A 17,265-nucleotide genomic window follows, 5' to 3' on the forward strand; every position below is an offset into this window, starting at 1 on the left:
ATGTCTTAAATATCCATAGGCTCCGAGGCACTTCCAGGCAGAGTTGCACTGTTTTTTTTTTTTTTAAAGAATAGGTTCCCACGCATGCCGTATGCAGGAGACTTGCGTAGTGTGCTGATGGCAAGGACTAGCTGGCCAGAGAGGTGAGTGGACTGGTGTCTCCGCCATGAGAGGTGGGAAGAACAGCGCGTTGGTGCCGGTAATGGCGTAACTTTGAACTTGGGTAAGGCTGATTTTCATACGACCGACATACTTCCTGAGTACAGACTGCCATGTCCGGGCCAGGTATTGGTCTCCTAACCTGAACTGAATAAGTCTCATTGGCGTATATTAGGCTCTGGCGTTTGGGTCAGGAAATCGGTGGCCAGTCCATGCTCAGAACGTGAGTGTTCAAGCTCGGGCTCGGGAACCTGAACGCCGGTCGGCCCGGGCTGGGAACCTGAACGCCGATCGGCCCGGGCTAGGAACCTGAACGCCGGTCGGCCCGGGCTGGGAACCTGAACGCCGGTCGGCCCGGGCTGGGAACCTGAACGCCGGTCGGCCCGGGCTGGGAACCTGAACGCCGGCCGGCCCGGGCTGGGAACCTGAACGCCGGCCGGCCCGGGCTGGGAACCTGAACGCCGGCCGGCCCGGGCTGGGAACCTGAACGCCGGCCGGCCCGGGCTGGGAACCTGAACGCCGGCCGGCCCGGGCTGGGAACCTGAACGCCGGCCGGCCCGGGCTGGGAACCTGAACGCCGGCCGGCCCGGGCTGGGAACCTGAACGCCGGCCGGCCCGGGCTGGGAACCTGAACGCCGGCCGGCCCGGGCTGGGAACCTGAACGCCGGCCGGCCCGGGCTGGGAACCTGAACGCCGGCCGGCCCGGGCTGGGAACCTGAACGCCGGCCGGCCCGGGCTGGGAACCTGAACGCCGGGCCCTTTCCAGTCGAATACTTCACCACAATCTACCCCTTTATGAGTCTGTGACAAGAGCTGCTCGCACTTTTGGAGGTTGCACTCCTACCTCTTGACCCCGGTGCAGTGGTAGAGGTTGCTCCAATACTGTGTCCGCCCCGGTATAATAATTAATTGAACCTTCTGCATTGCTAATATCTCTGCGTATTAAATATCAGCATTGTATAACCCGTGGGATAACACAAGCTTAGTGCAAATATTTCATGGAATCCTATTCTGGGTTTTTGTTAGAAGAAATGTAATCCCGAGTCTAGGAAGACGTGGGGCTTGTTTTACCATCCCTTTATATCGGGGGGGTGTTATGTGACCACAGGCTTTGACCATTTCACAGAAGTTTAGCTTTTACATTTGTGAACTGTTGAAGAAACATATGTTTTCGATGGAAAAGAATTTGAGTTATTGGTGATGAGTAAGGGCATGACTCGCACATGTCACTGCCGAGCCACAAGTATGTACTCACTTAATGAGTACGGCCAGGGTGAAAGCGAGTATTGTCTGTTGCCGGCTCGTCTTGCTCCGTTCTAAGGCGGTTTACTCTAGTCAATAATTGTTATATTGTGCAAGTTTCTGAGCTACCGCAATAATTATTATCCAGCGTAAATGCGAGAAAACAAAATATGATAAAGACTTATTTATATAGATCAATTGTGCCATGGTTAAATGAATCCCATGACCTTTTGCAATTGGCACCTCTACGTAGCACCTCCGCACGGATAAGAGGTCGATTTTCATCCATAAGAGTTAACTTTTCTGACCATTTACCTATGTAAACCAATGTTGATTTGGCTCTAATTTATGGGCCCGAAATCTGCCTATGTATGTTAGCCTTTGCATTCAGGTCAAATGCGATCCTTTGCGGCAGTAAGCTTCAATCCAGTGTCCTGGACCACACACTAAGGGGTACTTCTCACATAGCGAGATCACTGCTGAGTCACGGTTTTTGTGACGCAGCAGTGACCTCATTAGCGATCTCGCTGTGTGTGACACTGAGCAGCGATCTGGCCCCTGCTGTGAAATCGCTGCTCGTTACACACAGCGCTGGTTCATTTTTTGGACGCTGCTCTCCCGCTGTGAAGCACACATCGCTGTGAGTGACAGCGAGAGAGCAACGATCTGAATGTGCAGGGAGCCGGCGTCTGGCAGCCTGCGGTAAGCTGTAACCAAGGTAAATATCGGGTAACCAAGCGAAGCCCTTTGCTTGGTTACCCGATATTTACCTTGGTTACTAGTGTACGCCGCTCTCAGGCTGCCAGTGCCGGCTCCCTGCTCCCTGCACACGTAGCCGGAGTACACATCGGATAAATAAGCAAAGTGGTTTGCTTATTAACCCGATGTGTACTCTCGCTAGGAGTGCAGGGAGCCAGCGCTAAGCGGTGTGCGCTGGTAACCAAGGTAAATATCGGGTAACCAAGCGAAGTGCTTTGCTTGGTTACCCGATATTTACCTTAGTTACCAAGCGCAGCATCACTTCCACGCTCGCTGGGGGCTGGTCACTGGTCGCTGGTGAGATCTGCCTGATTGACAGCTCACCAGCGACCATGTAGCGACGCACCAGCGCTCCTGACCAGGTCACATCGCTGGTGGGATCGCTGCTGCGTCGCTAAAGTGTGACGGTATCCTTAATCCCGTTCTAAGTGGATCTGTCACCAAATTTCACAATACAAACTATTTACACTATTAAATGGATCATCAGACTTGAGAAGACTGTTATATAAGCTTTGAAAATCCATTCCAGGATGGCTGTATAATACTGAGATTAAAGGGAACTTGTCACCAGGTTTTTCCCTTATGAGCTGAGGCCACCACCAGTGAGTTCTTATATACAGCATTCTAGAATACTGTATATAAGAACGCAGGCCACTCTGTATAACATAAAAAACACCTTTTATTATACTCCCCTAGGTGGAGGTCCAGTCCGATGGGTGTCGCTGCTCTGTCACGTCCCTCCTCTATCTTGTGCAGTCGCCGTCTTCCTGCCCAGCCCCATGTATGATGCATCCTACATCATTCACACAGAGGATTCCATTGTGGTTCTGCACATGCACACTTTCATCTGCCAGGCTGAGGGCAGATCAAAGTATTGTAGTGCATGTGCGTAGGCGGTCTTTGATCTTTTCTCGCGCCTGTGCATTACAGTACTTTGCTCTGCCCTCAGCAGGGGAGATCAAAGTGTGCAGGAGTGCAATGGAGGCCTGTGTGTGAATGACGTAGGACATGTCATCCCCACGGGGCTTGGAAGGAGGACGGCGACTGCACAAGTTGGAGGAGGCGCCGGACCGAGAGCAGCGACACCCATCGGACCGGACCGCCCCCTAGGTGAGTATAATCTTTTTTTTACGTTCTACAGAGCGACCTGGGCTCTTATATACAGTTTTCTGGAATGCTGCATATAACAGCTCACTGATGGTGGCCACACTTTATAGGTGTCAAATCTGGTGACCGGTTCCCTTTAAGATGAACATGTTATGAGTTCAGCAATGAAGTAGCTCATAATTCCAAGTGTATTTAGTCTCCATCCACCCAGCCTGATTGACAGCTGCAGCTTATACTGAGCAATGTGAGCTCTCAGCAGGGAGGAGACACACTGAGGAGCGGCCAATCAGACTAGGTGGTCAAAGATTCAGTTAAACTTTCATGAAGGATTATACAGCCATTCTGACATGGATTATTAAAGTAAATACAACATCCTTATCAGGTCTGAGAGATTAAGTTTGTGTTGTGAAATTTAATGACAGATCTGCTAACTCTGCTTTTTAGGAAGCCATGATGACATACCCTTCAGTAGTTAAATGTGTAAGGCTATGTGCGCACTAGAAATGTGAAGTTTCTCAAGAAAATTTCTTGAGAAACTTCTGGGAGTGAAAGATTTCCGGACCTCCGGAAAAAATCCGCACCAAATCCGCATGCGGATTTGCCGCGGATTAGCCGCGGAATAGCCGCGGAATTGCCGCGATTTTCCCGCGGGTGGTTCCCTGCGGATTTTTGCAGGCTGTACTGCCGAAATCCGCAGGGTACCTGCGGAAATAATGGACATGTTCATTTTCTCGAGAAATTCTTCTCAAGGAAATTTCTTGAGAAAAATCCGCACAAGTGCGCACAGCTTTTTTTTTTTTTTCATAGAAATTGCTGGGAAATGTCTGCACAAAGATTGCAGACATTTCTCAAGAAATTTCCGCGGCAAATCCGCGGGTAAAAAGGTCTTGTGCGCACAGAGCCTAAGGCAGAGCGCTTCCTTGTGTAGGGTCGCTTAGGGTGAAAATGATCTCTCCTTCCAGGCTCCTAATGAAAGGTGCTCACCTTTTTTACTTGTGTTAATCTCAACAAGATTGAACATATACACACTACTCAAAATAGTTAGGGATATTTTGCTTTTGGGTGAAATTTCAAGACGATCCTAAAATGCTCTCTAACCTTTTCAGGTGAGCTTAATGTGACCTTCTCTAAGCTTTTGGATGCACATGTCCAACTGTTCAGTGTTTCAGGACTTTTTGCACAACTTGCTGTTCTCTAACAAGGAGCTTAATGGTAAAATTCACAACAGGTGTTTGATCCATGAATCACCCAATAAATTTCGGGGTTCAAATAGAATTGGTATTAAACCGTCCTCATCATTCTGTTCACATTTTGATGATATGAGACCGACACTTAATGATTGAGCAGCATTGTGAGGATTTTCTCAGACTGAAGTGGACATTGAGCTCAGAGTGTTACTAGCAGGTTGCAATAAAGACACAGAGCGACTGGAAGAGTCACAGAAAGACAGAGAAGTAGACGTCCTTTGGCCATATCCCACACGGATGACCACTTTATTGTGAACAATGTCCTTTGGAACCAGATGATGAATGCCACAGAACTCGAGGCACATTTAAGGGAGGTGAGATGCACCCAAGTGTCATGTCAGACCATTCAAAACTGTTTACATCAGTGTGGTCTTCATGCTAGACGATCTGCAAGGATACTTGATCGCACCACCAGGCACAGACGTCATCTACGTACCTGACCACACCACCAGGCACAGACGTCATCTACGTACCTGACCACACCACCAGGCTCAGACATCATCTATGTACCTGACCACACCACCAGGCACAGACGTCATTTATGTTCCTGACCACACCACCAGGCACAGACGTCATCTATGTACCTGACCGCACCAGCAGGCACAGACGTCATCTATGTTCCTGACCGCACCACCAGGCACAGACGTCATCTATGTACCTGACCGCACCACCAGGCACAGACGTCATCTATGTACCTGACTGCACCACCAGTCACAGACGTCATTTATGTTCCTGACCACACCACCAGGCACAGACGTCATCTATTTTCCTGACCGCACCACCAGGCACAGACGTCATTTATGTACCTGACCACACCACCAGGCACAGACGTCATCTATGTACCTGACCACACCACCAGGCACAGACGTCATCTATTTCTCTAGTCCCTTCCACGACAGCATAGGAGGTTGTCTCTCCACGCCCTAATTGGGACAGGAAGTTCAAGAGGTTTAAAAGGACCCTCCCACCTCCCACAGCCAGTGTCTTTCCTGTCCCCATGGGGCATGGAGAGGTTTTGTTTTTCTCCTATGCTGTGGTGGCCGGCGAACTACAGTGTATATATATATTTTTTTTTTTCCTTCTTCCCCTGTTACCTTAAGCCGGACAGCATCGGTCGGGCCTTCACCGCTCCTCCCTTGCTGTTCCCTCACGCTGTGGGGGACCGCTGCTCCAGCCTTCCGGATCCTCCTGAGGGGTGATGCAGGCTGTTGAGCTCCCCGGCCGGCGTCCTCCCTGAGCCGCCGGCCGCTTCCCGCATGCACGCTGCCGGAGCGATCCGGAAGTGCTCCCGGGGGCGGGACTTCCGGTCTTGCGGACTTCCGGTCGAGCGCTTCCGGTTTGCGGAGGCAGCGTGGAGGCACGCCGCCGGTGACACGGCCTGCCCAGGACCGGATGCGGGAGGCGGGGAACGTGCACAGTCACTGGGGGGGCAGGCCCTTGTGCATAAGGGCTGCCACGAAGACATCAGATCATGGTAAGCAACCGTGCTCCCTGTCATGTCTTCCGCTGCAGCTGCATCTGCAGAACCCAGTGTGCCCCCTGCTACTGTGAGTATGGAGGGGAATGGTCCCTCGGACATAGGTCATATCAGATGATTTATGGCTCTATGGTCTGTGTTTTCTAGGAGGACAAGGCCACCAAGAAGACTGACAGAAATGAAAAATCAGAGAAGCCTGAGAAGTCAGAAAAAACTGACAAATCCGATAAGCCTGATAGACCTGACAGAGTGGAAAAAATTAAAAAATGTCCTATCTGTATAAAGAAGCTCCCTGCAGTATGGGATAAAAAGCTTTGCCAGCAATGTACGGACCAGATTATTAGGGCCGAACAACCATCTCTGATAGATAAGTTGCGGTCCATGATGAAACAGGAGATTAGGGCCTCTCTGGCCTCCCTTCCTGTTCCTGGCCCTGCTCCTGACCCTGCTCCTGGCCCTGCTCCAGGCCCTGCTCCTGGACCCTCTCCTCCAAAAAAGAGGAGACTCCAGTCGACCCCATCTGATCAGGAGGACGCTGATTCCACCTCTGAGGGTCCTGATGAAGGATTTCCATCTGGGGGGTCTGACCAGTCCTTTCTATTTCACTCAGAAGAGTTGGGGGATCTTATTGGGGCTGTTAGGAGCACTATGGGTTTAGAAGAAGTGCAGTCTCTTCCTTCAATCCAGGACGAAATGTTTGCTGGCCTGAAGTCAGTCAAACAGTTGGGTTTCCCAGTTCATGCCAATGTTTTGGATATTGTCTCTCAGGAATGGGAATTTCCTGAGAGGCGGGTACGGAGTGACCTTAGACGCCGGTTTCCTCTGGAACCTTCGGGACTGCATTGGGAGGTTCCAAGAGTAGACGTTCAGGTGGCTAGGGTAGCTAAGCAAACGGCTCTTCCCTTTGAGGATACCTCCCAACTGAAGGATCAGATGGATAGGAAGGTAGAGGGCCTGATGAAGCGGTCCTGGGAGGCATCGTCTTCCTCTATTCAAGCCAACATTGCCTCCACCTGCGTATCCAGGTCCCTAATTAGGTGGTTAGACCAGTTGGAGGCTCATATTTCCCAAGGGACCCCTAGGGAGGAATTACTGGAATCCCTTCCCTTGCTTAGGAAGGCTACCTGTTTTCTGGCAGATACCTCGGTGGAATCTGTCCGCCTGGCAGCCAGGACCTCGGTGCTTTCTAACTCTGCCCGACGTGCCCTCTGGCTTAAGGCCTGGAGCGGAGACTCCACCTCCAAAATGAGTCTTTGTTCACTTCCGTTTAAAGGGGATTTAGTGTTTGGGCCTGCCCTGGATGATATCCTGGACAAGGCGACCGATCGTAAGGCCTTGCCCGATCCTAGACCTAACAGGAAGCGGTCCTTTCGTCCCTCGATGCCTCAGGCCTCCCAGCCCAGAGGGAAAGGGAAGGCTGGCAGGTGGAGCTATCCCAAAGGTAGAGGGAGAAACATCCTCATCCCTCCCCATCAGCAACGTCCTCAGCAGGACAAACAGTGACTCGGCCCGGGTGGGGGGAAGACTCTCAGCGTTTTTTCCCCAGTGGCAGTCCATAACCACTTGCCAATGGGTTCTGAAGATCATCTCGGACGGTCTTCTCATAGAATTCCTTTCCCCCCCCTCTTCCGGGTCTCCGAGTCACTGCGCTGGCATCACCGGGTTCACAGGCTCTGTTGTACACAAAGATTATAGAGCTAGTGCACTCGGGGGTCGTTTCCCCAGTCCCGAGTCAGGAAGAAGGGGTAGGACACTACTCCCGTCTCTTCCTGGTCAAGAAGCCATCCGGCGACGTCCGTATCATTATCAATTTAAAACGTCTAAACCGTCAGGTCAGGTACCGGCGGTTCAAGATGGAGTCGGTGAAATCAGCTATTCCCCTGATAGGTCTACACCATCAGATGGCCTCTATAGATCTGAAAGACGCCTACTTCCATGTACCCGTCCATCCGGGACACAGGCAATACCTCAGGTTTGCGGTGCTTCACGGGGAGGAAGTACTTCATTTCCAATTCAATGTACTTCCCTTCGGGATCTCCTCAGCTCCAAGGATCTTTTCCAAGATCATGGCAGAGGTGGTCGCCTTCATAAGATTGCAGGGTATCTGTCTGGTCCCATATTTGGACGACTTTCTTCTCATGGCTCCATCTGCTCCAACCCTCCGGAGCCATGTGGAAAAGTCTTTGGGAATCCTTCGGTCTCTGGGATGGATTCCCAATCTCAAAAAATCACAGTTAACCCCCTCCTCCACTCGGCAGTTTCTCGGAGTGCTGCTGGACTCCGACAGACAGGCATCTTTTCTCCCAGAGGGCCACAGGATAGCTCTGTTAGCCAAAATATCAAAGCTTCGCAGGCAGGCTCGCCCGACGCTTCGAGCGGCTATGTCAGCTCTGGGTTCCATGACATCCTGCATTCCTTCAGTCAGGTGGGCTCAGGCCCATTCTCGGTGTCTCCAGGATCATATCCTGACACATTGGGACAGACTCCCGTCATCCCTAAACAGAAGGTTTCGCCTCTCGGAGTCCGTCTCCTCATCCCTTCTCTGGTGGCTGAAGCCCGCCAACCTGCGGGTGGGGGTTGCCTGGACTCAGAAACCCCTGGTTACACTGACCACAGATGCCAGCCTACGAGGATGGGGGGCAATGGTGGCAAATTCCCCATTTCAAGGGGTCTGGAGTCCTTACGTCAGCTCCCAATCCTCCAACTACAGGGAGCTCAGGGCAGTCAGGGAAGCCCTCCTTGCGGCTCAGGACCTCGTCCGGGACTCTCACGTCCTGGTATATTCAGACAATGTCACAACAGTGGCACATCTCCGCCATCAGGGCAGTACCCGCTCAGGCGCCCTGAAGTCAGTATCCTCCCGAATCTTTCAATGGGCAGAACAATCTCTGCTCTCCCTTTCTGCGGTCCATCTGAAGGGCTCCCTCAATCTTCAGGCGGATTTCCTGAGTCGTCGGGATGTTCATCCAGGGGAATGGAGCCTGGATCAGGCGGTGTTCTGCTCTCTAGTGGCAAGGTGGGGTGCACCAGAGGTGGACCTCTTTGCCTCGGCAGGGAATCGCAAGGTCGCAACATATTTCTCCCTGAACCCAAGGGACGAGGCGTTAGGGGTAGACGCTTTCTGCCACAGTTGGTCCTTTCGCCTCGCTTACGCGTTCCCCCCTCTTCCTCTTCTCGCACGGGCCCTGAGGAAGATCAGAGACGAGGGGGTCCCAACTATACTGGTAGCCCCTCTGTGGCCCCGGAGGAGTTGGTACAGCCTGGTCATGACGCTAGGAATCGACGGCCCAGTCCTCTTAGGTTCGGACCCCAGCTTACTGTCACAGGGTCCGATTTTCCATCCGGCTCCCCAGAAACTCAACTTGGCTGCCTGGCTTCTGAGGCCCGGGCACTGAAGGCCCAAGGGCTTTCTGACAAAGTTGTGGCTACGCTACAGAAGAACCGTAAACCTGTGACTAATAGTATATACAACAAAATCTGGAAGAGATTTTCCTCCTGGTGTGGTTCTCGGCCTCCTGACCCTCTTCGGCCTAATATTGCGCAGATTCTGGACTTTCTCCAGAGTGGTTTAGACTTAGGTCTTAGGCCTGGCACCCTGAAAGTTCAGGTGTCAGCACTCAGTGCGGTCTTTGACACGGCTCTGGCAGATCATCGTTGGATCCGTCGGTTCTTTGTGTCCGCTGGTAGACTCTGTCCACGTCAGAGGGTCCTGACGCCTCGCTGGGATCTCAATGTGGTCCTTACAGGACTATCTCAGTCTCCGTTTGAACCTCTGTGCTCTTGTAACATTCGTTCCCTTTCTCACAAGACTGCTTTTCTTGTGGCTATTACATCTGCTCGCAGAGTCGGCGAACTTCAGGCTTTGTCTGTTAGGGAACCTTACCTAACCATCAGAGATGACAGCATTGTTTTTCAGCTGGACCCTTCCTTCCTTCCCAAGGTGGTTTCGGATTTTCACCGTTCGCAGTCCATCGTCCTGCCTTCCTTCTGTCAGAATCCTCGGACTCCGGGTGAGGAAGTGTTTCATTCTTTGGATGTCCGTCGGATAGTGTTGCACTACCTAGAGGTTACTGCTTCTTGGCGCCTTGATTCTAACCTGTTCATCCAGCCCTTTGGCCGCAATAAGGGCAAGAAGGTGGCCAAGAGTACCGTCGCCAACTGGATTGTGCGGGCAATTAGAGATGCATACCTCGCTCAGCATCTCTCTCCACCTACTGGATTCACGGCGCACTCCACCAGGGCTACCTCTGCCTCCTGGGCCGAACGGGCAGGGGCATCCCCTGAGCAGATCTGCAAGGCGGCTACGTGGTCTTCGCTCCATACCTTCACGAAGCATTATCGTCTGGATCTGGATTCCAACAGGGATTTGGCCTTTGTCAGGAAAGTCCTGCAGGCTGTGGTCCCCCCCTAGGTATCACTTCTTTGGTATTCCTCCTATGCTGTCGTGGAAGGGACTAGAGAAATAAGAATTATTCTTACCGATAATTCGGTTTCTAGGACCTTCCACGACAGCAGGTAATTCCCTCCCCTATGTATTCATATATTCCTGAATGTGTAGTACTTCTCATATGCTATGGATTCTTTGTAAGACACTGGCTGTGGGAGGTGGGAGGGTCCTTTTAAACCTCTTGAACTTCCTGTCCCAATTAGGGCGTGGAGAGACAACCTCCTATGCTGTCGTGGAAGGTCCTAGAAACCGAATGATCGGTAAGAATAATTCTTATTTTCCTGACCGCACCACCAGGCACAGACGTCATCTATGTACCTGACCACACCACCAGTCACAGACGTCATTTATGTTCCTGACCACACCACCAGGCACAGACGTCATCTATGTACCTGACCGCACCAGCAGGCACAGACGTCATCTATGTTCCTGACCGCACCACCAGGCACAGACGTCATCTATTTTCCTGACCGCACCACCAGGCACAGACGTCATCTATGTACCTGACCGCACCACCAGGCACAGACGTCATCTATGTTCCTGACCGCACCACCAGGCACAGACGTCATCTACGTACCTGACCACACCACCAGGCACAGACGTCGTCTACGTACCTGACCGCACCACCAGGCACAGACGTCGTCTACGTACCTGACCGCACCACCAGGCACAGACGTCATCCACGTACCTGACCGCACCCCCAGGCACAGACGTCGTCTATGTACCTGCCCACACCACCAGGCACAGACGTCATCTACGTACCTGACCACACCACCAGTCACAGGCGTCCTCTACGCTGGATGAGGGACCAGTGGGCCTCATTACTGCTCACTGATGAAAGTCGATTCACGCTGAGCAGAAATGGCCACCTGCGATGTTGGAGACGTGAAGGAGAGCACGTTTTAAGTTTCTCAAAAGTTTCACCTGAAAGCCAAGTATCGCTACATATTTGTGAGTAATACGTATGTATAAGGCACCACACATGGGAGATTAAACATATCAATACTTGCTCTTTACATTTTCAGTTTGGTCGAAAATGGATTTTACTTTTCTTATGTAAACTGGTGTCACATTGATATCTGTCTTCATTAGTATTTTTGATCCCTCTCTCATCAGAAATTATCTATTCTGGTATTTGAGGGTGCGGCTAAAGGTTTTGCATGGGATTACGGCAGTTCGTCTGTTGTGATTTCTTTTATGCCTCATTACATTATACCTGCCAACATTCCTCAGTGGGAAAATAAAAAGATGAATCTCACCTCGCCCATTCTAGGTGTAGTTTTCCTTTTTTCAGGTTCCAAAATTTAAGGTGGCTATAAACCTTGGATACCTGTCTGCTGACCACTATTGATCCCTGCCGGTCATTCTCATGCACACAGTTCGGCCAACTAGAGCGAAGGGAATAATCCCCCTTCAGACAACTCCGATGGGGTCTTGTCTCACGTGAAAAAAATAAAAATAAATCGGGCATGTTCAAATCCAATGATCCAAATGGAGTAAGATATCCAACCCCAGGGGAGTGCCGGGACAGGAGTGCTTGAATTCACAGTTATGGAAAAACGGGGAAACCAAAACTATCATACTGAGATATAAGACAGTACGTGATGAGGAGGAAATAAAGAGCAGGGAGGAAATAATGAGATGACTAGACTGTTTCCACAGCAGACCAAGCAGCACGCAGTAAATCACTAGCAACTGGAACACAACAGCACATGGACCGGATTAGCAAAAGCTATAGTCAGCATGGGAAGACAGATTCTTCTGTCTTAAAAAGGCGGGGAGTACCTGTGATAGGTCCCCCGCAACATGTGATCCAAATAGAAACTAGCAGGCTAGCTGAAATTAACTCCTGCTAGCCTGATCACTAATGGGCACACAGCTGGTTTGACGCCCGAGCCTGCCTGTGCAACTCAGAAGCACCAAAGAAAAGCATAGTGTGGTGGTTCAGAGTTTGTAGTCTGAACAGCGTCTGATACAGCCATGACATTCGGCGAATTTAGAGCCAAATACCGTGTGACATATAGAGGGTTTGGGTGTTAATAACAGACTCCCTTTAAACTTGAGCCCGGAACGCCTGTCTCTTATTTGGTTGGAGCGCTTTTTCTGTGAAACCAGACAAAACAAGTGCAATAATGGGGAGCTGCTATAATCCAGATCCAAGCATATCTCAGGTAGTCGCTGGTGCCACAAAAATCAAATTCAAACTGTATTTCTTTTAATCATTTATAGAGCACCATAATCATCACTGTCCCCATTGGGGCTCACAATCTTAGTTTACTATCACTATGTCTTTGGAGTGTGGAAGGAAACCGGAGAACCCGGAGGAAATCCATGCAAATATGGGAAGGACATACAAACTCTTAGCAGATGTCGTCCTTGGTAGGATTTGATCCCAGCCCCCCTGTGCTGCAAACCAACAATGGTGACCACTGAGACGGCGTGCGATTCTGACCACTGAGGCGGCGTGCTGTGCTGACCACTAAGGCGGCGTGCTGTGCTGACCACTGAGGCGGCGTGCTGTGCTGACCACTGAGGCGGCGTGCTGTGCTGACCACTGAGGCGGCGTGCTGTGCTGACCACTGAGGCGGCGTGCTGTGCTGACCACTGAGGCGGCGTGCTGTGCTGACCACTGAGGCGGCGTGCTGTGCTGACCACTGAGGCGGCGTGCTGTGCTGACCACTGAGGCGGCGTGCTGTGCTGACCACTGAGGCGGCGTGCTGTGCTGACCACTGAGGCGGCGTGCGGTGCTGACCACTGAGGCGGCGTGCGGTGCTGACCACTGAGGCGGCGTGCGGTGCTGACCACTGAGGCGGCGTGCGGTGCTGACCACTGAGGCGGCGTGCGGTGCTGTCCACTGAGGCGGCGTGCGGTGCTGTCCACTGAGGCGGCGTGCTGTGCTGTCCACTGAGGCGGCGTGCGGTGCTGTCCACTGAGGCGGCGTGCGGTGCTGTCCACTGAGGCGGCGTGCTGTGCTGTCCACTGAGGCTGCGTGCTGTGCTGTCCACTGAGGCGGCGTGCGGTGCTGTCCACTGAGGCGGCGTGCGGTGCTGTCCACTGAGGCGGCGTGCGGTGCTGTCCACTGAGGCGGCGTGCTGTGCTGTCCACTGAGGCGGCGTGCGGTGCTGACCACGGAGGCGGCGTGCTGTGCTGACCACTGAGGGCGGCGCGCGGTGCTGACCACTGAGGCGGCGCGCGGTGCTGACCACTGAGGCGGCTCGCTGTGCTGACCACTGAGGGCGGCGCGCGGTGCTGACCACTGAGCCACCCTTCTGCATATTTGGTAGTTGTTTTATTGTGTGCGCACCTTTAATGGAGTCCTGAAATTGCTAGTCCGCTCCTGACGTCTGTCAGAGTTCTAGCACCCGCACATGGGTAGAGGTCACCGCGCTGCCAGCTCACGTCTTCCTTTCTCCGGATCATCCCTTGCTTTACAATATTTGTAGTAACTCCCTTTCTTCTTTTTAGTCCCCCCCTTGCTCTTGTGTATGACCCATACCTTCCCCTTCGTGCCTCACGCATTTTTCATGCCAGTTCATGGTTAAAAAATGTGTAAGCATAATACAGCCGTGCGTCCTATGAGTCACCTCTGTTGGCTGCGGACTCTGCATTTCCTCTCCCGGGTACGGGCCTCTCCTCAGTTGGTATTGCAGCTCCTACGCCCAAACGTTTGGCACTTTTTATTTATCCCACAAATTTGTGTTTTCTGCTTTTCCTTTCTGCCTTGATCAGATCTTCAGTCAGCGCGGTCATGTTCTCCATACTGTCAACAATCCGCTGTATATTCATACAGTTTAGAGACTGCTGGTTTTGTGATTATTCCTTTCTTTGCACATCGTTTTACCTTGGATCACATTTTATGTCTTTTATGTAATGTTATGTCATTTAGGAAATCTATTACCTTGTATTACCTTATATTGGTCTTTTAAAGTATTTTTTGACACTTCATTCATAGGTGAACAGTGATTTAAGCAGTGAGGAATAAAGTGTAAAATTAAAAATCTCTGCATTCTTAAGAACAGAGAGGATTTTCAAAAAGTCAATTGCTCAGATGCTTGTTTTTACAAGCACTTTGCAATTTTACCCATTAAAAGGAATGACCAGCATAATGTAGGGGCAGAGATTCTGATTCCAGCGATGTGTCACTTACTGGCCTGCTTAGTGTAATTTTGATAAAATCACTATTTAATCAGCAGTAGATTATTATTAGAGGACTACTTGGCGTGCTGCAGGTAGTCCAGCATATTCATGAGCTCTGTATAACTGCTAGATCCACAGCAGAGGAAATATTGACAACAAACAGCTCAGTAAGTGACACATCACTGGAATCAGGGTCTCTGTCTCTACATTATGCTGCTCTCAGATGAGGTGGCAAAAACTTGGAATCTGAGAGTAGCATGATATAGGGGCATTGACCCTGATTCCAGCGATGTGTTACTTTCTGGGCTCTGTTTTGCGGTTTCAATAAAAATCAGTGTTTAATCAGCAGGAGATTATCACTACAGGACTAGGTGTCCGTGCCTCCTGGCCCAACCACATCCACACCACTGATTAGGATGGGAGAAGCATTCCTAAAAATGTTCTTTCAGTATCATATATATGTAATTATAATATACTAGAAGGTGGCCCGATTCTACGCATCGGGTATTCTAGAATTTACGTATTGTGTAGTTAATGTATGATTTTTGTTATATGTTGTTGTGTGTAGTTACCAAGTGTTTGTGTAGGGGCTGTACATGTTGTGGGTGTTGTCTGGGTGTAGCGGGGGGTGAGAGCGGTGTTGTTTGTGTGTTGCGTTGTCTGATATTCATCCGTCCTTCCATTTTTATCGGCAGACATGGCTCCGTCAACTCCTGGTCCTGTCCAGGTAGTGATAGTGCAAAAGGATGATCACTCCTTCCAGCTGGACGAGGAGGCTCTTGCCTCTGTGTTACTTCAGGACCATATTCGGGATTTGGATGTTGTAGTTGTTTCCGTGGCGGGTGCATTCCGAAAAGGCAAATCATTCCTACTCGACTTCATGCTGAGATACGTTTATAGCCAGGTGATGTATGCAATCCATATTATGTTCAGTAAAGGATATATAGTCTCACCAGTCATACAGTAAAGAATATATAGTCTTACTGCTTGTACAGTAAAGAATATATAGTCTTACTGCTTGTACAGTAAGAATATATAGTCTCACTGCTTGTACAGTAAGAATATATAGTCTCACTGCTTGTACAGTAAAGAATATATAGTCTCACTGCTTGTACAGTAAAGATATAGTCTCACTGCTTGTACAGTAAAGATATAGTCTCACTGCTTGTACAGTAAAGATATAGTCTCACTGCTTGTACAGTAAAGAATATATAGTCTTACTGCTTGTACAGTAAAGAATTTATAGTCTCAGTGCTTGTATAGTAAAGAATATATAGTCTCACTGCTTGTACAGTAAAGATTATATAGTTTCACTGCTTGTACAGTAAAGAATATATAGTTTCACTGCTTGTACAGTAAAGAATATATAGCCTCACTGGTTGTGCATGAAAGAATATATAGCCTCACTGGTTGTGCATGAAAGAATATATAGTCTCATTGCTCGTACAGGATAGCAAATGTAGTCTCACTGCTCATATAGGATAGTATAGTCTCACTGCTCGTACAGTAAAGAATATATAGTCTCATTGCTCTTACAGGAAAGAATATATGGTCTTGCTGCTCGTATTGGAAAGTATATATAGTATTGCTGTTCATACAGGAAAGTATAGTTTCGCTGCTTGTACAAGAAAGAATATATAGTTTTACTGCTCTTACAGGAAAGAATATATAGTCTCACGGCTTGTACAGTAAAGAATATGTATTTTCACTTCTTGTACAGTAAATATATAGTCTCACTGCTTGTACAGTAAAGAATATATAGTCTCACTGCTTGTACAGTAAATATATAGTCTCACTGCTTGTACAGTAAAGAATATATAGTCTTATTGCCTATGCAGTAAAGAATATACAGTATATCACAAGTGAGTACACCCCTCACATTTTTGACAATATTTTATTTTAATATAATATATATAATTTTTTTTATTTTTCATGGGTGAACATAAAAGATATTGCTCTTTGATGCAATGTACAGTGTCAGTGTACATATTGTATAACTGTAAATGTAGTGCCTTCTAAATACCTCACCACACAACCATTAATGTCTCAACCACGGGCAACAGAACAGTCCACTAAGTGCTCTCTCTTGGGCATGGACGTCACTAGAGCTTCACAGGAGCTGCTGGATCGTCTTCCATCCTTTATGACAACATCACGGAGCTGGTGGATGTTAGTCCTTGAACTCCTCCAAAAATGGTCAAGAGGATTGGGATCTGGAAACACTTGGCCAGTCCAGCATCTGTACCCTCAGTTTTTTTTGTAAGGCAGTGTGTTTAGGGTCATTATCACGTTGGAATACTGCCCTGCCTCTGGAGGGAGGGGATCATGCGCTGCTTCATTATGTCACAGTACGTCTCGGCATTCATGGTTCATTCAATGAATTGTAAGTCCCCACAGCCAGCAGTACTCATGCAGCCCCAAATCATGACACTCCCACCACCATGACTGACTGTAGGCAGGACACACTTGTTTTTGTACTCCTCACCTGGTTGCCACCACACACGCTTGACCATCTGAACCAAATAAGTTTATTTTGGTCTCATCACACCAGAGGACAGTTCCAGTGATCCATGTCCTTAGTCTGCTAGTCTTCAGCAAACTGTTTGCAGGCTTTCATGTCCATCATCTTTAGAAGAGTCTTCCTTCTGGGACGACAGCCATGCAGACCAATTTCCTGCAGTGTTCGGCGT

The 17,265-nt window shown here is 49.7% G+C and overlaps 1 protein-coding gene across 2 annotated transcripts in view; it reads left to right on the forward strand.

Annotated features, from left to right (window-relative positions):
• The window catches only part of ATL3 (atlastin GTPase 3), a 109,465-nt gene that overhangs the window by 24,501 nt on the left and 67,699 nt on the right, over nt 1-17,265 (forward strand). For both annotated transcript variants that reach the window (XM_075326676.1, XM_075326675.1), the window contains exon 2: nt 15,271-15,479. In XM_075326676.1, coding sequence (XP_075182791.1) covers nt 15,273-15,479 — 207 coding nt within the window. In that variant the 5' untranslated portion in view covers nt 15,271-15,272. The remainder of the gene's footprint in view (nt 1-15,270; nt 15,480-17,265) is intronic.

This window comes from Anomaloglossus baeobatrachus, chromosome 10, assembly GCF_048569485.1.
Source record: "Anomaloglossus baeobatrachus isolate aAnoBae1 chromosome 10, aAnoBae1.hap1, whole genome shotgun sequence".
In the NCBI taxonomy this organism is placed as follows: domain Eukaryota; kingdom Metazoa; phylum Chordata; class Amphibia; order Anura; family Aromobatidae; genus Anomaloglossus; species Anomaloglossus baeobatrachus.